The sequence below is a fragment of the Eleutherodactylus coqui genome, chromosome 3 (genome assembly GCF_035609145.1).
Source record: "Eleutherodactylus coqui strain aEleCoq1 chromosome 3, aEleCoq1.hap1, whole genome shotgun sequence".
In the NCBI taxonomy this organism is placed as follows: domain Eukaryota; kingdom Metazoa; phylum Chordata; class Amphibia; order Anura; family Eleutherodactylidae; genus Eleutherodactylus; species Eleutherodactylus coqui.
This window is the reverse complement of record NC_089839.1, coordinates 47,813,330-47,836,310: the sequence shown is the minus strand read 5'-3', so window position 1 is coordinate 47,836,310 and position 22,981 is coordinate 47,813,330. Positions and strand designations below refer to the sequence as shown.

The following is a 22,981-nucleotide window of genomic DNA, read 5'->3' as shown; positions in this document are numbered from 1 at the left end:
AAAGAGAGAAAAAACATGCTATAATGATAATAAACATTTAGGGACGCTGTCTTAGGCCAAGAAGACCTCGTTCCCTGATTAAATGTTCACGTGGCAACCGGCCACGGAGTAAGAAGTTTACCTAAATTGCAGCAACACGTGCTGCTGGCCTAGTTGGGGGGGAACTGTACCGAAACGAGGGCAGCAGCTCCCCCCAAACCCCGGCAACTGGGACTGAACCCAAATACGGGTATGTTGCACGGACTTAGATTGGAGGAATTTCAGTGGTCGCGGTCGACCAGGGCCTGACAGGAGTATGGCCACACAGGGAAGGTGCCACGTCCCATCAAGGTTAGCGTGTCCCTGTTGGGCCGACTAGGTGCCATTCTTCTCTCGGGGGTAGCGGGTCCGAAGCTTCGACTTTAGGCCAATCCGGGATTGCGATCATCGGAAGTTCTAGTTTGGCCAAGAACTTTGGGAGGTCGCCGAGACCTCTAAAAATAGCAGTGGACCCGTCTTTCCCTGCCTGCAGCTGGAAGGGGTATCCCCAACGATAGGGGATGTTCTTTTCTTTTAGCGCCGAAGTAACAGGTCTCAGTGCTTTCCGGAGTTGAAGAGTCCTCCTTGATAAGTCAGGTAGCACCAGGAGGGTAGAGTCCTTATAGGTTAGTGGGCCTTTCTCGCGGATTTTCCTCAGTAGTTCCTCTTTTTCTTTGTAGACGTGCACTCTACAGACGACATCACGGGGTCTCGCTGGATCAGAACTTTTGGGGCCGAGTGCTCTATGAATCCTGGCAATTAGCACTGGATTGTCAGTAGGGCGGTTGAGAATGTCGCCGAAGCACTTTGTGGCCCATTTTTCTAGGCGTGCTGGTTCCACGTCTTCGCTTAGGCCTCTTATGCAGACGTTATTTCTCCTGTTACGGTTCTCTAAATCATCCAGTTGGGTTAGGATATTAGTTATTTGTAATGCATGGTCATGGAGGATATGGTGGTGTTCGGTGAGTTGTGAATGGAGTTGGCTCTGCGTTTCCTCTGATTCGGCGACTCTGTGCCCTATGTGCTTTATTTCCGCCTGTAACATTTCTATTGCTTGCATTTGTGTACTAGTGGCTTTAGTTAGCAGGGCGTCTATTTTGTTTCTTGTGGGAATGCTTTTGAGGTGCGCTTTCCAATCCCATGTGTCACTTTCGTCTTCATCAGGATCTGGGGCAGCGACGCCTAGAGTGCTTGCGCTTTTATTAGATTTGGAACTTTTTCTCGGCGGTGAGGGGGTTAGAGCATAGTTGGCGCTGTGAGGACTGTATGTGGACTCATCTGGGTCTGTGAAGCCCTGGGAGTCTCTGGGGATCTCTCCCTCCACACTTGTTGGGGACATAGGCCTGCTGTGTGTCCCTTCTCCTTCTGCTGCCCTATCAGGGGCCTGACCGTTGCCCCCCTTCTCTTCTACAGCCCCTGGGTTTTTGCTCACCCGGCCTGGGTGTTCTGCTGCCAGGTAGTGGTCTTCTGTTGGCCCCGGGGTCACCGCAGCCGCGGTGCTCATTTCGGGGGTGTTATCAGCTCCTGTGGGGTTCGTTAGGTCTCCCCTGGGGCCGCGGGTGGTGGTCGGCCTCTTAATAATGGTGCCGGCGGTGGTGGGCGGGGCCTGGTGCGGGAGGCTTTTTGCGCTTCTGACCTGCCTCTGGCGCTGGGGAGATAGATGTCCTCGTTCTCGGGGCTCCGGTGGACTGGTTCGGGGCGCCGGGAGCATGGTTGGGAGCGCCGCTGCCTTCACAGGGGCTCCGGCTCCGGTCGAGGAGGAAGCTCCGCCCCCTTTCCTGAGCGGCGGCGCCATCTTGGAGCCCTCCGGAGCTGCCGGCCGCCACGGGAGATGGTCGATGTATGCGTCCAGCGGTCCTGAATCTTCGCTTCCTGGCGTCCCCCGGTCTCCTGGCTTCCTGATGCGTCCCATAGGGCAAGGTAGGCGTCCGTGCATGCGGGTATGCTGCTTGCCGGCCGGGGTTCAGCGGGAGCGCTCGGGAGATGCGTCCTACTGCCTCATGGATCAGGCCACGCCCTGAGTATGTGTATGTATATATATATATATATATATATATATATATATTTTTTTTTTATTTTTTTTTTATTTTTACACATTTCTGGATGAATTGCAGGGAAGGGCTTATATATTTAAGCCCTTCCCGACAATTCATCCCACGCTCGCCCGCAGCGCATTGCTTTCAGAGGAGCCAGCTGTATTGCCGGCTCCATTGAATTCAATGCGCTGGACAGCTCCGGCCCGTTTCTAATGAAACGCGGCTAGGAGCAGATTTTTTGGGCGTTTTTTTTTTGGCCCCGGTCACGCGATTTGCGGATGCGCATCCGTCATGCGATCCGCAAATCGCGCGAAAAAACGCCCGTGTGACTAAGGCCTCACTGAGAGAGGGCACTATTACTACTGGGGCCGGGGAGAGGGGGCACAATACCACTGGGGCTACTGCAAGATGCCCTCTTACTATTAGGGCCACTAAAGGACACCCTACTACTACTGGGGCCACTAAAGGACACAGATTCACTACTGGAGCCACTAAAGGGGGCTTTATTACAACGGTCTGCTAAAGGGGGCACTAATACCACTTGGGCCACTACAGAATGATCTATGACTACTGGGGTAACTAAAGGACACTCTGTTAATACTGGGGCTATTAAAGGGGTCAGTATTTCCACTGGGGCACTAAAGTGGGCAATTACTACTGGGGCAACTGGAATAACGGAGTTTAAAAAGCATGTTGCAATAAACCACACCCCTAAACCATACCCCCTTTTACCTTGCACTGTATTTTTGGTGACAAAGGTGGTGGCCCTACCATTGGCTGACCAGCATAAAAGGCCGGCAGCACCTACTTTACATCACTTCTACCATGTCTCCTAGATCAGAGCACAGTAGTCCATTTTCATTGTCATAGATTCCCTCTTTTTCCCTTGCTTCATACATACTGTATACTGTTTTAGAAAATGAGGTTTGGATTTTCCTTTAGTACAAACAGCCGAGCTAACAATTCACAGACTATTCACAGTTACTACATGTAAAGACTCAGGATAATTCGCTGTAGGTACGCATTGATATATTCTGCTAAACTTTCATTTAAAACACCAGTATTTATTATAGGTGGTGGGATTTGATGCATCTACAACGGTGGAAGAATTTCTCTGCACACTTAACCAAGACATCAGTATGAGGAACCCAGCACAGTCTGGATTTGCTTTATTTACAGATGACCCATCAGGAAAGGACCTTGAACATTGTCTACAGGGAAACATTAAGGTGTGTACTTACTGAATATTACACCTAAGGATTGGGGGGCTTTTTGGTTGCAACTATGACTATGTGAAGAATGCTGCTAGAGGTGACTGCATACAGGCAGAATTATTTCTTGCAAAGGGTAAACTTTTAGAAAACTTCTGACAATAACAGAGAAACATGTCCCTCCGATTGCTAAATCAGAATGCCCGAAGCGCTCAGCTAAGTGATGCGCCTCCTACTGATTGGTAAGCAGTATACAAACTCAAACTCACTGTTGATGCCCGTACACTGCCCTTCATTTTATCAGTTGGTGGGGGTCGTGCTACCCAGACCTTCATTATTCAAAATTGAGCAATGAACTTCGCAATTACACAAGGAAATAGAAAACACCAGGGACTTATTAGGCTGCACAGCCTTTAAACCCTTTCCAATCCACTGCCTGACCTCTGAAGACATTATGAGTTAAAGGAGATGTCCCGAGGCAGCAAGTGGGTCTATACACTTCTGTATGGCCATATTAATGCACTTTGTAATGTACATTGTGCATTAATTATGAGCCATACAGAAGTTATAAAAAGTTTTATACTTACCTGCTCCGTTGCTGGCGTCCTCGTCTCCATGGTGCCGACTAATTTTCGCCCTCCGATGGCCAAATTAGCCGCGCTTGCGCAGTCCGGGTCTTCTCCTCTTCTCTATGGGGCTCCGTGTAGCTCCGTGTAGCTCCGCCCCGTCACGTGCCGATTCCAGCCAATCAGGAGGCTGGAATCGGCAATGGACCGCACAGAAGCCCTGCGGTCCATGAAGACAGAGGATCCCGGCGGCCATCTTCAGCAGGTGAGTATGAAGACGCCGGACCGCCGGGATTCAGGTAAGCGCTGTGCGGGTGGTTTTTTTAACCCCTGCATCGGGGTTGTCTCGCGCCGAACGGGGGGGGGGGTTTAAAAAAAAAAAAAACCGTTTCGGCGCGGGACATCTCCTTTAAGGCTGTACAGCTCCGATGTTACTCTTACTGTATATTGCCAGCCTCTCTGTTGTCGGAGCCTATCTGACGTGTCACCTCATGCAGTACTGGCTTTAGCCAGCAGATAGCGCCGTTGTATAACAGGAGAAAAAGAGTAAGCCCCCTAGGAAAATCAGGATACAAATTGGATTGGAAAGGGTTAAATCACTGCGTGGGTGTGCTCCGCGCTGATGTGAACGGTCCCTGGCAGCACAAACAGTAGAGTAAAAAGTGCACGATAGCACGACCTTCACAGCACAAAACGTTACTTTATCGCAAGAGTGTTTGAGCTTATGCCCACGTGAAGCCACCATGAACGAAGCTTTTTTATGTGCGTATCGGTGCATTTTACTGTATTTTCTGTGTAAATGGGTATTTAGCCTAATGAGTTCCAGATGTGTTCTTATTTTCACTGAATTGCGTATCTTATCACACATCTGTGTATACACTGCACACTCATTTGCGCACCTCCCATTAACTTTTACGGGGAGCTTTAGAGCAAAAAATAGAACAGGTCCTGTTTTTTTGTGTGCGAGAGAAATGCACGTGCAAAAATGAAAGATGTAAGAGAATTGCAACGTCGCCGCTTCACCCAGAAGCACATTTGAAATGTCCTGCTGTAAACTCCTGTTAGTCCCTATGGGGATGAGGGGAAGCCAGAGGGTTCCGCTCATCTCCCTGGGGGTTCCTTTAGCAGGGACTAAGAGGAGTTTACAGTGGGACATTTAAAATGCGCTTCTGAGCTGCAAGTTTTAAATGTCCCGCTGTAAGCAGCGGGGAATTCCTCCAACCCCGCTGCTGGGCAATTCCTGAACAGCAGGGGGCACTGGGGGACTCATTCCACCTCTCTCCCCAGCAGCGGGTTCCCCAAGAGATCTCCCCATAGAAAGGAGAGATGGAGGGTGGGGTTAAAGGGCTTCCCCCAGAACACGGTGGAGCTAGAGGGGATCCTCCCTCTAGCCACACCCCTCTCAACTTGCAATGGGGAAATCCCAGGGAGGTGACCTCTAGCCCTGCTCTCTCTCTAGCCCCACCCCGTCCCTCTGCGCTTTTGGGACATCCCTGGGGGATCCCCTGCAGCCCCACCCCTTCTCTCTCTCTCTGCACTGTGGGGATCCCCATAGCAGGGAGAGAGAGAATGGGGCTATAGGGGATTAACCCACTGCAGGGAGAAAGAGAGCAGGTTTTTGAGTTAATCTCCCATAGCCCCTCTCTCTCTCTCCCTGCTATGGGGAAATCCCAAAGCCCTTCTTCTATCTCTCAGCCGCCCTTTTTTTAAGCAACACGCTGATCCAGTGAATGCAAGATTTTCACACACGTTCATGCGTTTTTTAGTGCAGTATAGGCGCAATTTTATTACGCGCCCATACTGCGCTAAAACCATGCTTGTGTGAACGAGGCCTGAAAATGGAATGGAGAACGTTAAATTGCATTTAAAAAGACTACTTTTGGTACGGCGCCCAATTTTGCAGCAAGTCCTATGTAGACCCCTGTATTTCATCTCACTCTCTTATCATTACCAGATCTGTGACATCATCTCAAAGTGGGAGCAGGCGTCCAAAGAGCAGCTACCTGGGAAATGTGACGGAACCCGGACTGTAAGACTCACCTATAAAAAGAGGTGCTGGACCCCCATATCGCCCCTCATTTTCCTTTAATGACCAGTGTTGTTTTAGACGTCAAGTTGCTTTATACATCACAGTCTAACTTTTTCTTCCACTCTATTACAGACTGAGTTTCGGTGCGCAGGTGCGCGGCGAGACGGAGAGAGAGAAACTGCTGTTAATGTACCAGACGAATGATAAAATCGTTAATGGCGTCTTTCCAGTAAATAAGGAGCTGGCACTGGAACTGGCTGCTCTGCTTGCCCAGGTAACCTCTGCGACATGAACTATGTATACCTTTTAATGCAATTTTCAAAGCAATTACTTTTAATGAAGCAGTCCGCTAATGTGCACTACACTATTAACCACTAATTATACAATTTGAGGTCCCGATGTAAAGATGGCTTCCCAAGGTGGTTTAACCGTCCCTCCATCTCTCAGTTTTTTGCTTTTTTTTCAGTCTACTGCAGATGGATAACAGATGTAAAAGCCAAGGTATTATTAGCGTATTGTTTTAATGGCTCTACGTGTGCGGTAATGTGCCTAATGTATGGAATAATGGCACTAAAGTGGCTCTAAAAGAAAAAAGGACTCAAATCAGGATGGGTCCTTACATGAGCTCCTTTCTCTACTCAAAGTGGCTTTTCCTTCTAGAATCTGTTAAAAAGTAATGTTTTGCATTAAGAAACTAAGTGAATAAATACAAGAAATCCTCAGGTCAAGATGATAAACCGAAACATCATTACTTAAAGGGAACCTGTCACCAACTAGAAGCACCACATACTAAGTTAAACTTAATGTTTTGTCCAGGGGGGGAGTTTTCATACTTAGCGGGACTTTTTTCAGAAGGCGGTGCACACGCATTACCATTCGTCTCTATAGGAGTGCGCTCGCTCAGACTTCTGAAAACCGTCACGCTTGCTGTGCGCTCTGGTTTTTCTGGAGGACACTGCAGGAACAGGGGTCTGGGTAAGCATAAAAGAGGCTCCCCGGACTCCACATCACTTAAGCTATAAGCACGATAACTCAGTTTATGGTGCTTATAGTTGATAACGAATTCCCTTTAAAGGAAACCAGTCACCAGAAATTTCGTTATTAACCCTTTCCAATCCACTGTCTGACCTCTGAAGACATTATGATTTAAGGCCGTACAGCTCTGATGTTGGAAGACATCTGTCGGGGTTCTCTTACTGTATATCGCCAGCCTCTCTGCTGTCAGAGCCTATCCAACGTGTCACCTTATGCAGTACTGGTTTTAGCCAGCATATAGCACCGATGTATAACGGCAGAAAAAGATTACGCCCCTCTAGGAAAACCAGAATACAAATTGGATTGGAAAGGGTTAAGTCACCGCCACAGGGCTGTCTAGCATGATCAATGCATTACAAACATGTATTTGTCTAAAAACACCAAATACGTGTCACCCCAAATTCTTCCTTTTATCCTTTGGCGCCCTGTCACTGGCGTAACTATAGGTGATGCAGGGGATGTGGTTGCACCCAGACCCAGCCTCTCTCCTCCATATAGGGAGCCCAGTACTATGAATAAAGCATTATAGTTGGAGGCCCTGTTACAGGTTTTGCATTGGGGCCCAGAAGCTTCAAATTTCGCCTCTGCATCCTGTATGTAAGTGGCCGGTCTTGAGTCATCTGGGCGGTGCCTATAGCTCCAAGTCACTGCATCAGCAGATTAATCACACCCACTTCCTGGCGATTGCCGCCTTCCCCAAATCTTCACTTCAACCCTTGTTGTGCTGAAATCACATGCTGTGCGGCTCTCTACTCGTGCCTTTCCATGCGTGCTCAGTAAAGCGATGTGAAGTGGAGGGCTTATTCAGATGTACATATATCGGCCGGGTTTTTACGCCTGAGACGATATACGCTGCTCCTCTCTGAAGGCAGAGGAGGCGGGACGGGAGCTAATGTGCTGAGCTCCTGCCCCCTGGAGGATTGTGTGCACCGTCTGCTGAATGGGAGCCTATGGAAATGTTAACATTGTAGGGTCCAATGATACCCAGGCTGCTTCTTCAGAAAGCATAGACACTTTATTGTATCGATACATATGTGTTCAACTGAATAATTTCCCAAGACTGAACCAATGACAAAGGAAATATACTCTCTTATACCATCCATACAAAGACATTCTCTCGTTATCTAAAAGCAAACTGATTGGTTACATTTCCCTACAGCATTACACAGGCGCAGTAACTGTTTAACCCTACAATTGCTGTCTCACCTCCTTCCCTAAAATTGGCATACAACACCCACCATCTTACTTGCATTCATTCTTTCTTATCCAAATCCCAGCTATCATATTAATGGTCAACAAGCTCTACACAAGTGGAACAAGATGTCACTACACACAAGTAGCCTCTGAGAGCCTCTTACAGGCCGAGGGTGGAACCACTTTTAGGGCCTCAGGTGGCAAGACCGTTCATCTAATCGCACCCCAACTCTAATTATTTGCATATCTGCCTGAGATAGAACTGCATGCCAAGTTTTGCAGCAAAATGACAACTTCTTCTAGGGGCTGCATTGTTTTTAACAAAGAGTGTGCTATTACCGTGTTTCCCCGAAAATAAGACAGTGTCTTATATTAATTTTTGCTCCAATAGATTGTACTTTTTTACTTGTACAGCTGCCTCGACACTATTTATATTGTCCTTTTTTATTAACTGTAAATAGGGCTCAATTTTGGAGTAGGGCTTATACTTCAAGCATACTCAAAAATCCTGAAAAAGCATTCTGCATCCTCAAAAAAAAAATCCTGCTATGTCTTTTTTTCAGGGTATGTCTTATTTTCAGAGAAACAGGGTAAAAGCACTAACAAACAATTGTATCATAGTAAGGGTAAATGCACACAGAACAAATTTGACGCTGATTTTCTGTGCGAACTCATGCACGGAAAATCCACAAAGCATAGTCAGAATGGCCTACCAGATGGTGCTCAGGCTCCACTACAGCTGAAGTCCCTTCTTAAACTTAAGCCTAAAATAGGTCCTCCATCAATCCATCTTACAGTGCTTTGGACTAGTTGCCACCGTTGTCCTCCTTAGTGCATTTATCATAGGGCTGCTGACATGTACTGGTATGAGTCACACCACCTGATTTACACAACATTGCAGTGATTGAGTAGGATTACTTACTGGTAGCGCCCCCTATTATTAGCCAGACCTGTGCTTTTACTTGGACTCTAGATAACATATCATTTGGTCATATTGGTTTTCTGCAGGTGGAAAGTGGCGATTTTGAGCGACCCCTGCAGACCTCTGCTAGTCAACTAAAGTCGAACCAGACACTGAGGCAAACATTGGAAAAGTTTTATCCAAAGAGGTATAAAGAGGACTGTACAGAGGAGCAGCTACGGTAGGTGCCACAACGTCATGGGGATCATGAGCTGTGCCATCAACATTGCAAACTTGTCCAAGTAGCCATTATTGGGAATCATTTTGGAATGACTTTTCCCCTTAGCTTTTACTTGCCTGGCATTTCCCACTTGTCCAATTTCAAGTAAGACTACTGCTCATAACCATTAGTTAAATCTTTGTGGTCTCATGATTGATGGTTGGCATGGTCGGGGTTCAAGGTTGGGCCCATGTCTGGTCCACAGTTGTTTCTGAGACATCTGCTAACTCATAGCTGCCACCCACCTGGCTACTTGAACTTTATTTTGGGCCTCCTATCTGTATATATATGTGTATAGTTTAAACTGGACTATTGATTAATATTTTACTCTAGGCAGCTTCACCAACGGCTGGCAACAAGATGGGTGGCTCTCCGGGGTCACAGCACTTCAGACTGTGTGCGAATATATCTTACGGTTGCAAGAAAGTGGACCTACTTTGGTGCTACTCTTTTTCCAGCAAAAGTAAGAACCATGGGCCGTGCGGGAATATAATAACAAAAATAATAATCTTCATTTATAATGCGCCAATTTTTTTCCGCAGCACTTAACAAGTCGGAGGGAACATAGACAAAATGCTACATTATGTACAGTTTTATATCAATAGACAATGTGAAAAACAGGAGTGAGGACTTTGCTCATAAGAGCTCACAATCTATGGGGAAATAGGGGAGACACAAGAGGTAGAAGTGTCATCTTTTATATAAACAGGGTACTATGCATAAAGCTGTATGAGGCGGTCACCAGCCAGTATAGGGTATATACACATACAAAGCACATTAGGGGGTGTGAGGTATGGGGGATACAGTTGGATGAAGGGGTCGGGTTTCCAAACATGCATATGGAAGCAAGATAAATGGAGCAGAGTTAGATTAGGCAATATGGTAGGTCCCCCTAAAAATATGTATTTTTGCAGCTCAGGAAAAATCTAGGTAATGGGAATAAGAGGTTTGAATTAGGGAATTTAGTGTAAGGTCTTTGACAGAGCAGAGAGCACATGTAAGGTGGTAGACAGAGATGAGGGAGGAGATATAGGGCCATATAGCACTGTGGAAAGCTTTACAGATGAGAGGGATGAATTTAAATAGTGGATGGACAACCAGTGTAGTGACTGGAACAGGGTGGAGACATCAGTGCAGTGATGATCATAAGGGTGAAGGCATCGGTGTAGTGACTGGCACAGAATGGAGGCATTGGTGTAGTGACTGGCACAGGGTGGACGGATCATGTCGTGAATGGTACAGGGTGGAGGCATTGTTGTAGTGAATGGCACAGGGTGGAGGCATTGTTGTAGTGAATGGCACAGGGTGGAGGCATCGTTGTAGTGAATGGCACAGGGTGGAGGCATCGTTGTAGTGAATGGCACAGAGTGGAGGCATTGCTGTAGCGAATGGCAGAGAGTGGAGGCATTAGTGTAGTGACTAGTACAGAGTAGAGACATCTGTGCAGTGAATGGCACAGGGTGGAGGCATTGGTATAGTAACTGGCACGAGGTGGAAGCTTCGGTGTAGTGACTGGCACAGGGTTGAGGCTTCTGTGTAGTGACTGGCACAGGGTTGAGGCTTTTGTGTAGTGACTGGCGCAGGGTGGAGGCATCGGTGTTGTGACTGGCACAAGGTGGAGGCATCGGTGTTGTGACTGGCACAAGGTGGAGGCATCAGTGTTGTGACTGGCACAAGGTGGAGGCATCGGTGTTGTGACTGGCACGAGGTGGAGGCTTTGATGTAGTGACTGGAATTGGGTGGAGGCATCTGGTTTGAACAATAAAAGGATCATATTATTTTTCTCCCTACAGCCTGTGTCTCCGACGCCCTTTGATTTTCCGCTGGTCTGGCTGGCTGTACATGAAGATGGAATAAGTGTTCTAGAATATGCCACAATGGTAAGTGCTTACACAATAAGCTTATTACTCATCAGTGCCTAAGGAGAAATTGTCCTCTCTCCTCACAAGTCTGTTTTAGTAAATACTGCTAATCCCCATGAAATAACAATTCTTGAGCATCTTTTCTTAGAGTCACTATGTTGTGCTGTTCCTCTGTTATTCCTCCTGAAAATGTATAAATAAATTGGCAACTGGGTGTTACCATTGCTTTTGTCAAAAGGCGTGTCTAACTAAAACAAGTAAAGGCTTGTTCACATTAACATCAGAGGTTTTCTCCTGAACCTCCGACGCTGATTTCCACTAAAAAACAGGATAAAATAGTGCAGCATGCAGCACTTTGTCCTGACAAACCCAACAATAGGGTCCATTTTGATACACTTCAGCTGGTATTTTCCTCCATTCATCCCGCAAATGTTCTCTTAAAGAAGATGCCTTGACCCATGAACAATGGTGCAAGGAGCATTGTCATTGGACAGTTGAGCAATGGAAGAACGTTCTATGGTCTGAGGATGTTTTACATGGCATGGTCTCAGTTTGTTGGTTGTAGTGACAAGAACCATGAACATGGAGGCGTACCCTGGCATTCTAGACAATAATGTGCTGCCGGCAATGTGGTAATACTCTGGGAATGGTCAGTAATACTTTCAACAAAGCAACACACCTTGTCACAAATCCATTATGACAATGGATCCCATGTTTTATGCTGGTTGGAGGATGTAGATGTTCCACCATTGGACTGGCCTGCACAGAGTCCTGACCTGAGCCCTACCGTACATCTTTAGGACAAACTGGAATGTCTGGACTGGAAATATGAACAGCGTCCATCTTCTTTGAGAGAGCTTGTCAGACTTTGTAGGATGAATGGAGGGAAATACCAGTTGAAGAATTTGAGACATTAGTAGAAAGTATGTCATGGAGAGTATCCAATGTCATTAGGGCCAAAGGAGCCCCACTAAGTATTACCATATGGAAATAAATACTACTTTTGATTCTTGCTTAGCTGTGTAAATTACTTTTGGGAGGATAGTGTACGTTGGGTTGTAATTCCTTAAGCTCTTTGCAAGATCTTGGCTTGCTGTCAGTGCATGGAAACCAGTGCATGTGTCAGTTATCAAAGGTTTATGTTCATGATGTTAATAGGAATGTTGTCACTGAACTGAAGTCAGAACATATTCTATATGGATCTTTTGGACATAATTTTAAACATAATTAAATAGGTTGTCTGGTTACCGAACAACCCCCCTTCCACAGGGCTACCTGGTTAAAATAATAAATTAAGATATACTTACCCCTCCGTGGCCATCGGGATCCAGTGCTGTGGTCCCAGTATTTGTTTTTTACAGCAAGTAAGTCAGGTGACCACTGGAGCCAATCACAAGATGCAGCATCTTGTTCTTGAACTCCTGGCATCTGGGCGCTCAAGAGGTGGCCAGAAGAAGAACGAGCAGGGATGCTGAAACTTCTGAGTGGCTTCAGCAGTCACCTGACTTCCTGTGATGCTGTCAACAGCGGGATTGCAGTGGAGTGGTAAGTATATCTCGGCAGCGTTATGGAACAGGAGTTGTTCGGTAACCAGACAACCCATTTAAAACTAATTACGCCTATTATATGAAAGTGCCAATACCCACACAATGATGCTGTGATGACACCAATGTTCCCATAGTGTAATATAGGGATTTTCCTTCTCTTTCTTCAGGGGTTTTGCTACAATGCAAACTCCTTATTTATGGATTTATTACAAACCTGTCAGACTTTCTGAAAATAAATGTGTTCCAGACGAGATACTTAAATGACCCTTTGGTGGTGGTGGTGGGGGGGGGGGGGGGGGGGGGTTGCGAACACCTTCTAACGGCATCCGTAGTCTTTCATTAAGTAAATCCATTGCTTTTCTTGGAGTCTTTCATCACAGTTGTTGTTTGAATTGGAAATACAAATAATGTTTTGCCATCTTTTTTTTCCTCCCACTCTTCTGTTTCTTAAGAGGTTGCTGTTCACGTACGTACACAGGAGTCTAATGACCTTCGGAGGTTACCGCGATGACTTTATGCTGGTAGTTAACGCGCAGACAAAGGACAAGTCAACTGAAAAACTTCTGTTTGCTATGGCGAAAGTGAAGGTAGGTACATTAGCTGAAATACACGGCGGCCTGCTTGGAGGTAGGCTTTTACGAATAAAGTACTCTTCTACGCTACGATATAAAAAGCATGAATTAAGCACCTGCGGCTTAAACAAAGCCATGTTTATTATCTTGGCTTGAAGCTTGGAGAGGAAAAAAGCAATTATAAGCTTTAAGACCGGGCGATGTAATTACAAAATGCTCGCTCTTTTGTTCCTCTAGTGGTCTTCTCACCGAGTTCCAAATTTTGCTCACACAAATAAAATGTGGCAACGTAAATGAGAGAGGCTTTTCTGCCGAGAAGCTGCTATTAGAAATAACGGGGGGAACTGTACCTGAACCGTATTTTCTGCTTCCTCTACTAAACCGGCAGTGCAAGAGATGGAAATGGCGCTGATATTATTTTTATTAGCTCTGCTACGTAAAACAGATGGACCTGGACAGACTACAGGTGTTACATTAGCACACTGCTATCAAGCGGACATTAAAGTAAATGTCTATTCTTAAAACAACCGGTTTTCAACAAGTCCAAATTATTTGCCGATTCATATTACATGAATGGCCACTTTATTAGACCCCCGTCTAGTTGTGCGTTGGACCTCCTTTGGGCCTTTAAGGCCTCTTTCACACGGGCGACGGGTATATCACCGCGAGAAAATCACACCAATATCACAGCGATATTGTGCCACTATAGAGTCGCGCCTGGTGCTACAAAGTCACGTGACTCTATAGCACTCTTTTGCCGGGATTTTCGGGGGGGGGCTTAAAATATAAGCCCTACCCCGAAAATAAACCGTGGCTGCATAAACAAAAAAATAAAAAAACAATGCATCACCTAACAGGCGCTATCTGCTCCACCGCATTTCTCATCCGCAGCTTTGGCATACTTGTTTCTAGTCTTCAGCCAGTGCTTCCTGGTCGGGGATTTCAAAAACCCCGACTTCAGGAAGTGCTACCTCTCATTGGTTTTCCAGTGCTGCGACTCAGCCAATCACTGCAGGATGAACCAATCAGAGCTATTCAATGCGATGGCTGTGATTGGTTCATTGAGTGCTGCACTGATTGGTTCTTGAGCACCGCAGATCAGCCCATCAGAGGCAGCGCTTCCTGGAGGCAGGGTTTTCGAAAACCCTGAGCAGGAAGTGCTGGCTGTAGACTACAAACAAGTGCTGGAACTGCGGAGAAGTGCGGCAGAGCGGACAGTGCCTGTTAGATGATGTATTGCTTTTTCTCAAAGCAGCTACAGGTTATTTTAGGACTCAAACAGTAGGGCTTTCGACTGTAAAAGTTGCATCGCACCGCATGAAAACCGCGTTTTCGTGCAATGAGCTGCAACAGAAAGGAAGGCTCCATAGGGAAACATGGGCTACAAAACATAGCAAATCGCCGCTGTATAGAGCATGCCGCGATTTTTTTTTCTCGCAATGTAGCAGCCCACAAAACATCGCTAATGTTAAGGAAGCCATAGGAAAGCATGGGCTTCACATACATGCGATTTGTAGCACTGTTGCATCGCGAGAAAATTATGTAATTTTATCACTCGGGTGAAGGCGGCCTAAAACTGCAGCAATTCGTCACAGTGTAGATTCTATTAGATGTTGAAGTCATTGTGCAGCAATATATTCCCCTGCGGAAAGGAAGCTTCTTGTAGATGCCACAGATTAAATGGAGGTGCTGACGTGTTCTGAACAGCTGACAGGAAGGGTTCACCGATTCATGCTGCTTATGCCAAATTATGATGCTTTCATCCGCACGGTGCAACAGGACCATGGCTAATTTCTAAACAGAGAAACTCCAATTGTGAACAGGCAGTCGTCTCTAAGGGTTTAAACGGATGGGTATGTCATTGTCCCATTTTGCAGCTGTGATTTTCACAGGACGAAAAAAAATTATTGCTCTCAGTGGTTTCGTTTGCAATGTCAGGATTCTTGCACGTTAATACTACGCGCAAGAAAAGATAAGAATTGCCCTATTGTTTTCGCATTTAGTTTTTCTACGTGCTTCCCGCTTTTTTTATTAACTCGCGCGCAATAGTCAAAACATAGCGGAGAGTGTATTAGTGGCCAGTCAGTGTCCATCTACTTAGCAGACTGGTATCAACCATACATTAAAATATACACTCTTGAACATTGTTTTCCGCAATAGGTCCAACTTCTGTGTTGATTCATTAAGTAATATATCTTTATAGCGGTTGAAGCTCAATTTTTCTGAAACAGAGCTCCAAATCCCCAGCACATACATAGGGATAAGGGCTCATTCACACAAGTGTAGGCGTTTTTATGGTAACCCACGCGCACCATAAAATTTCATAATTGCAGAAAACCCACAATCCAGTCCCGATCTTAATTAGCGTTTTCACGTCCATTCACACGGCCGACTGCAGTGCCCTGACGAAAAAATACGCTGCTGCCCGGAAATCCCTTGGTCAGCAGAAATCCTGAGAATGACGTCTAATGATTAAATAGAGCTAGCTGTGTTCTTTTCCCAGCGTTGGAAGCAGCGAAACTCCCATCTATGGGAGCCGCCAGCGTATATCGGCAACGGATAGGGCATGACCTATCTTTTCAAGCAGTATGAGAAATCGGTGACTGAAAACGGTCGCCGATGTTCTATTTTTGACAGTGCGATTTTTTTTTTTTTTTTTTTTTTTTTAACGCACCCAAAAATTGCTCATGTGAATGAATGCATTGGAATCCAATGCTTCAGATAGTCACGCGTAGTCACTGAGATTAGGAGTTCAAGTACTTTGGTAATCTCCAACGCTGTCATTGAAGTCGATAGAGCAGTGATGCGCCTGCACGACCTCCACTCCATTCACTCAGGGACCTTTCAGACCCCTATTCTCAGTGGGGGTTCCAGTGGTTGACCCTCCCCCCCACACTAATCATAAAGTTATACACTCTCCTGTATATAACTTGGCACGACCCCTGTAAAGGTTCTGTTCTACACCCACTCTTGAATTCACTGTTGAGTGTCCCATTTGGTGGTCTACATTCCTAGTCCTCTCAGTTACGTATCAGACCTGTTACCTATTGGCAGTGGAGGGATTAATTCTTTATATATACTGGTGACGGGGATGTTTTTGGGCCAAGTGTACAAATATAAATCTTTTATCTAATTTTAATATTTTTATTTTTTTTATAGATTTTGGAGATAACACTGCTGACTGCCAACTACATAAACACAGCCCAACAGCAGAAAGTGGTCGCCCACCACCTCTCTGCGCCAGCTCTTCTCTCTGCCCAAGAAGAATTGAAGAACAAACAAATGGGAAGCCAGCTCCTGTTGTCAAACAACCGACCAACTAAAGGGCCTACTTTATTATAGTGAAGAGAAGACTAGTGCTATCAATAATATTAATGATGTTTCAAAAGAGCCAAGTTATGTATAGAGACCAAAATAAGATAAGAAACCTCCGGTCTAAGAGGTGGTACCACACAAGTCTCAAAGATGGTTGTTTTTTCACTGTGCCATCATTGGAATAGAAGAATCAACAGTCACGCACGGCCTTACTGGCCCCTATGTTCTCCTACCTTGCCTACATCTGTACTGCTGGTGGTCAGGATGACTGTGAAATGTGATGTCGATGATCGGGGCTTCATCGGTAGCTTTGGCAGCACTGGCTATTCCTGAATGGTTGAAGTAAATGAAGGAAAAGATATCTCTTGATACATCTGATACCACTAATAAAAAAAAGTTCTGTTAGTATGACTGAAACATGCAAAGATGATCTGAGTTATAATGAATTAATTCCCAGAGGCGCGTAGAAAGGTCTCTGCCCATAAATCAACCAATCTTCAGAACTTATATAAATTTTGCTAATTGAAGTGGGTCTGGGCATTTTCCGCCACTCTGGGGCTCTTAAGGCAGTGGTTGGTTTTTCTATAAATAGGTGAATCTTGGTACCGGATTTATATCTCAGAGCCTCTAGGCGCAGCTTCTCTGGCACCTCAGACCCACCCATCAAGTAGCATACACCCTAAAGTGGTTGTCCAGCTGCAAATGATTCATAGTCCATCAGCAGGATAGGCCATCAGTAATAGATTGGTCGGCTTTGTGCTACCTGAGATTCCCGCTGATCAGCTGTTTGTTGGATTGATGTGTTCATACAATTAGCTGATTTTTAGGCCATTAATAGTTTACAACTGGACAATCTCTTTAATTTGTGGATGTCTGATCTTACCATAAGGGCATACCGTAAGTACGGCCCTCATGAATCTGATTTGGCGCCTACACCAGGATACACTAAGATTTTAGACTACAGAAAACAGGAAAAGATATTTCATGCTAATTAAAATTTCTTTGGTGGTTGAAAGAAATTGATTACTATTAGAGATGAGCGAACCTACTCGTTTCGAGTAATTACTCGATCGAGCACCGCGATTTTCGAGTACTTCAGTACTCGGGTGAAAAGATTCGGGGGGCGCCGAGGGGCGGGGGGAGGCGTGGCGGCGCAGAGGGTAGCAGCGGGGAACAGGGGGGAGCCCTCTCTCTTTCCCTCTCCCCCCCACTCCTCGCTGCAACCCCCCACTCACCCACGGTGCCCCCCGAATCTTTTCGCCCGAGTACGGAAGTACTCGAAAATCGCGGTACTCGGGCGAAAAAGGGGCGTGGCCGAGTACGTTCGCTCATCTCTAATTACTATCACAAACTTTTATCTCATGGTCCAATTTCAGAGTCCCATGTAATGGCAAGCAGTGGGTTTTGATGGGGTTCTGAAGGACAAAATGCTTTAAATGGAGAAGTTAGAATGGTGAATTATTATATATTTTACTAGAGTCAAGGAAGAAAGAACCTTGGAGGAATTTTAAGAGAAGGTCTGCTAGTGATGACTCTGAAAAGTTATGAATAACCTATGTGCAATACTCTTCACAGTCCAAGCAGACCTTCTAAGTAGAAAAGGGGGGGGGGGAGGATCACGGGGGCCTGTGCTGCCAGGTATATTGCCCGATAGTATGCTATGGGGGAATGGATCATTCAACGCTGGTTGCGCGGGAGCTTATCTACAGGGCAACCATTTGAAGCAGCTGCTCCTTGGTTTGCCTGCTCACTCCTGCTCAAATAATATTTGGGACAGGATGGTGCCAGCAGCATGGGATTGGCCTGCTGATGAGAAATTCAGGGAGGAGAATCAGATAGTACATGGAGGGCTCGCCTGGGAAAGGCAGCAAAAGCCATCCGATAAGGTGGGTATCTCCAGGAGATGCTTCTCTGCTGGCTGCTAGTGGCAGGGAGTGTGGGTAGTGTTTTAATAAACAGAGCGACAATAGAGTAAGATGGGAGTTCTGGGAAGTCAGGCGAAAGTTATTGAGGCAGTTCTTGTTTTCTGTGCTGGACAAAGTTCTTTTAGGAATACTCTGCCAAAACAATAAGGAAGTGGTCAGGGGTGTCTGGCACTGTCACCTCCCCTCGACTCTGGAGCATAAGACGCAGGAACTTTTTAGCAAGATTTTTTTCTTGCTAGGAAGTGAGTCTTATAGTCCAAAAAAACACAGTACTTACATAATAGATCAAGTGATTATTCTCATGACAACTGGAATGTGTTACTTATATAATGATGCATAAGAAACAGCCTGAAGATCCATAGTGTAAGTTTTTCTCCATACATGACATTCAATAACTGCTTTATGTAATTACTGCTACATTGCCGCTGTATGTTTGTGGAAGTAATATATGAATGTACAAATATTAGTTAATTAGAGAGACTTACATCCAAAGGCATCAGATTATTCTGCTGTGTATCTATGGAAATATATGTCCTGTGCTTAAACAAGAAGGTATATAGTATATTCCTGATCATACAAGAAGCAGTAGCCAGGTACACTATCCTACCAAAAGTAATTGGACACCTGAGCAATTGGAGCCGTGCCTGCAGTTCCAAGCGCCGGCCACTACACGGAGGTCGGCTCGGAGGCTTCTGCTCCAACCTTTGTGTTATTGGGGTGCTGATAGCATGCAGGCTGCTCAAAAAACGCTCATTCCTGCGCAACGTATTGTTTTGTGTGCGCATGCCTGCACAAAAACAGTGCGCATTTGTGCAGGCACCGCTAGTTCACATGGGCAGGGGAATTACACCCGCCCTGATTTAAATAGCGGTTAAGCCAAATGAGCTTCCGGCCACATACCTGCGCGTACATATATGCGCACCCCCATGGACTCTATGAGGACCTATGTTGCACAAATGCAGAAAAATAGGGCATGTCACATTTTTTTCGGATGTGTGGAATGCATGCGTAAAAAATAACAATGAAGATATACTCATTGCAAACAATGGGTTCTATTCTCTGCATATAGCGCACATAATTACACTTGTGTGAATAAGCCCTTACAGAGGGGTCTTTCCCTGGTAATACAGAATATGAAGCCCCAGGGAAATAACATATACAACAACACACATAGGCCAATTTTATGACGACAAGCGTTTCTTACGTCCAGCTTAATATAAAGTGTGCAATTTAGTTGCTCTCTGACACGAGCGTGTTTGAACGCGCAAAATATGTGTGCACATTGCGCAGAGAATAGAACCCACTGTTTTTAATGTGCTCAATCTCACTTCCGCATTGACATGTGCACCCAAAAAAAACACGACATGCTCTATTTTGGCGCTCATTTGAGCACCAAAGACAGCATATGCGTCTATGGGGGTGCGCAAATGCACGCCGGTCCCCGCAAAATTGCGCAATGAACTTTACAATTTCATGGGGAATCGATAAACCTAAGGACCAATTAAGCTGCACAGCCTTTTAAATCACACCTGCGCCAATGTGAATGGTCTCCATCAGTGTAGAAACGGCGCCAATATGTCTGCGATAGCATGACCTTCACAGCGCAAAAAGTCATGCTATCACGAACGTTTCTGCGCTTACGCCCATGTGAGACCGCCCTGAGAGTCCAGGCTCCAGAAAATCAAATGTACACCAGCCTTGATGAATTACCCTATAATGCTTTCTGGTCCATAGTACAGTCCACACTACGTCCATCCATGTGGCATTGCCATGCATGAGGCCTGGCAACATTTGAGAACTGGAGAATTGACCACTTAAAGGAAATCTGTCATCTCTTGTGACTCAACTAAAGTAATGGGCTCATAGGAGATGTGGCGCTAAGTCTGGGGATGCCCCTTTTTTACTTCCCCTCCTCACTGTTCCTCCATTGTCAGCTACAAAGCCACCACTCTTATCATCTTGTGGACAACTTATGTACACGGACCTAATGAGATGCGCATGCGCATAAGTAGTTCAAGGGATACATGGAGCAACGGCTTTGTGGGCGGATAGCAGAGAAACGGTGAGGAAGGTAGTATAAGAAAGACAATCCCGGATTCGGTGCCGCATCTCCTATGAACCTTTAGCTTATGGGGCTCATAGAGTATAACAGAGTCTTTTAAAGTATTTCAGAAGCGTTATCCGCATTGCTGTGATCATACAGCAAACAATCATAAGTTTCCAAAATGCTGTATTTTTCATTCTATAGGATGCATCGGACCATAAGATGCACCCATAATTAAGAAAGGATGAGGGGAGAGAACTGTACACTTACTATGGCTAGTGTTCAGGCAATATGGTACAAGTATTGTACCTTGGCACATTGTGCAACCGCAATACCTTGAGATTGCACAGAATTGCGGTGTAGTGTGTACAAATTTCTGTGCTATTTACTTTCCTGTTAAACTTTATGTAGGTCTGTGTGTAAGATCCAATTGGTCAGTTATATCTTACATGAGCCTATAACGAATGAGAACAAAGTAAAGAATTCTATCTACAAAATAAATATGACCCCTATTTCTGTATATGATGTACGATAGTAGATTTATTGTTGTCCTACATGAGCCCTAATATAAGAGAACAATTATACTGTGGTAAGATGTAAATTAACATGTAGAGTTATTAGTTAGTACCTACAAGTACGCATATAATTTATGCCGAATATTCGTATTTATTCATTAGCTAAGTCACTGATGTCTTCCAAGTGTTTGCTGCATTAATGTCATTTTTGGAATTTTTTTAAGTAGTGACAAGCATCATTCTATAACCTTATATTATAGTTATTTTACAAGTTCATCAAAAAGTTCTGAGAACGTTTTGTATTTTATTAAAGAGGAACCTATAGCATAAATTTTAATTACATATTTAGGATTAAAGAATTTGTAAATTTGCCATGGAAATAATATTTTGGATATTTAGAATATTTCTTGTTCCTGGAGAACAGTTTTAGGTTTTGAAATATTTAATTATTTTCATAGTATTTATATTACAGTTATTGCAAAACCTCTTGTTGATTGACTAAACAATTAAAAGTCACTCTGGGAAAACTTTTTATTGTTTCCCCATATATGCAATTGGTATACAGGGCATATTGGGGCAGATAACATACTTACAGATCTTTTCTGTTGCGGTGCGCTGGTCACAATCTGGAAGTGGAGCTGGGGTGACTGGCCTATATGACCGTGTCTTCGGTTCATGCGCCTTGTCATTCGGCGCTGGGTGTCAATGAGTGCCTTCTTCCTGTCACTACAGAAGGCTCCTGAGGTTTCGGCTTTTAGGAATCCTTTGGTGGGCTCAGTGTGATACAACATCCCCTGTGGTCTATGGACTGATTGGCTAACAGGGAGGTGTTTCGCTTAATTGGCCAATCAGCCATAAAGGAAGTGTATTTAATATGGTCCCCACATCTAAATGGGCGCTGGTTATTCTCCTGCCTAAGGTGTTTATTCTGTGAGGGGCTTTTTCACTTCTACTGTATACTGTTCTATTTACCCTTCTCTTTCCTTCGGCATTAAACAACTTTCCTTTTCCCCCATCTAGCGACAGACTAGGCCTCCTCGGTTCTTGAAGTAGGGCTGCTCCTATCAGGCCCAAAGTTGGTTAGGGATAGCGTTCCTATCCCTGTATTTCTGGTACCATTTTTTGCCCTGTTTTGTGTTCCCTACATTTCGGTGATGCATGTCAATATTGGTCTATTGTGGACATTAGTTACATCTTGGTCTGACGTATTGGTGATTTTCATGATGAAGGGCGCTGTACTTGCGACCTGCATGGAATTAACACCTTAATTGATGAGAGAGATGCTCTGCTCATCCCCTGTCATTCTACACTGTGACTAGCTGGATCCCCCAGCAGACTAGAAGTCACAGTCTATTCGTTCCTGTGAGACTGACTTTGCTGCTCCCATAGAAATGAATAGAGGAGGATGCAGAAGACGCAGGACAATTCAACTGTTCACAGTGGAGGTCAAGAGTGCCGACATAGGATCATAGCAAGGTGACTCTATAATGAAGCGATCAGTAAGTATCTTATTTGTACTAATATGCCCTGTATACCAAGGCATAAAAGAAAAGAATAAAAAGTTTCCCTGGAATGGCCCATTAAATAAATGGATGTCTAATACATCAATGTCGGAAAAAGTATGAGGCCGTTCTATTCATGTACTACCCTATTTTATCAATGTTATTTCCAAAGGTCAATTTACAGAATTAATATGCATTAAAAATGAAAAAAAAATCTAAAAAAAATTGTTTAAAACTTTGTTGAATTTTATATAAAATTAACAATAAAGCTCATTGTATGAAAAATTATAACGGCTCTAGAAAAATGTTGTTGGTCATTTCTTTCATTTTTCATGAAACATAAAAATACAAAGGGGGAAATTTACTAAGCCCAGCATTTTGAACGCCGGTCTTAGTATAATTTCCCCTTGCGTGCAATGCGCATAATAC

The 22,981-nt window shown here is 44.9% G+C and overlaps 1 protein-coding gene across 2 annotated transcripts in view; it reads left to right on the top strand.

Moving 5' to 3' along the window:
- PLEKHH2 (pleckstrin homology, MyTH4 and FERM domain containing H2) overlaps positions 1-17,602 on the top strand; it is a 174,293-nt gene extending 156,691 nt beyond the window's left edge. For both annotated transcript variants that reach the window (XM_066595567.1, XM_066595568.1), the window contains exons 23-30: positions 3,128-3,283; positions 5,786-5,883; positions 5,993-6,134; positions 9,098-9,231; positions 9,604-9,733; positions 11,064-11,150; positions 13,132-13,266; positions 16,411-17,602. In XM_066595567.1, coding sequence (XP_066451664.1) covers positions 3,128-3,283; positions 5,786-5,883; positions 5,993-6,134; positions 9,098-9,231; positions 9,604-9,733; positions 11,064-11,150; positions 13,132-13,266; positions 16,411-16,593 — 1,065 coding nt within the window. In that variant the 3' untranslated portion in view covers positions 16,594-17,602. The remainder of the gene's footprint in view (positions 1-3,127; positions 3,284-5,785; positions 5,884-5,992; positions 6,135-9,097; positions 9,232-9,603; positions 9,734-11,063; positions 11,151-13,131; positions 13,267-16,410) is intronic.
- Positions 17,603-22,981: the final 5,379 nt, after the last annotated feature.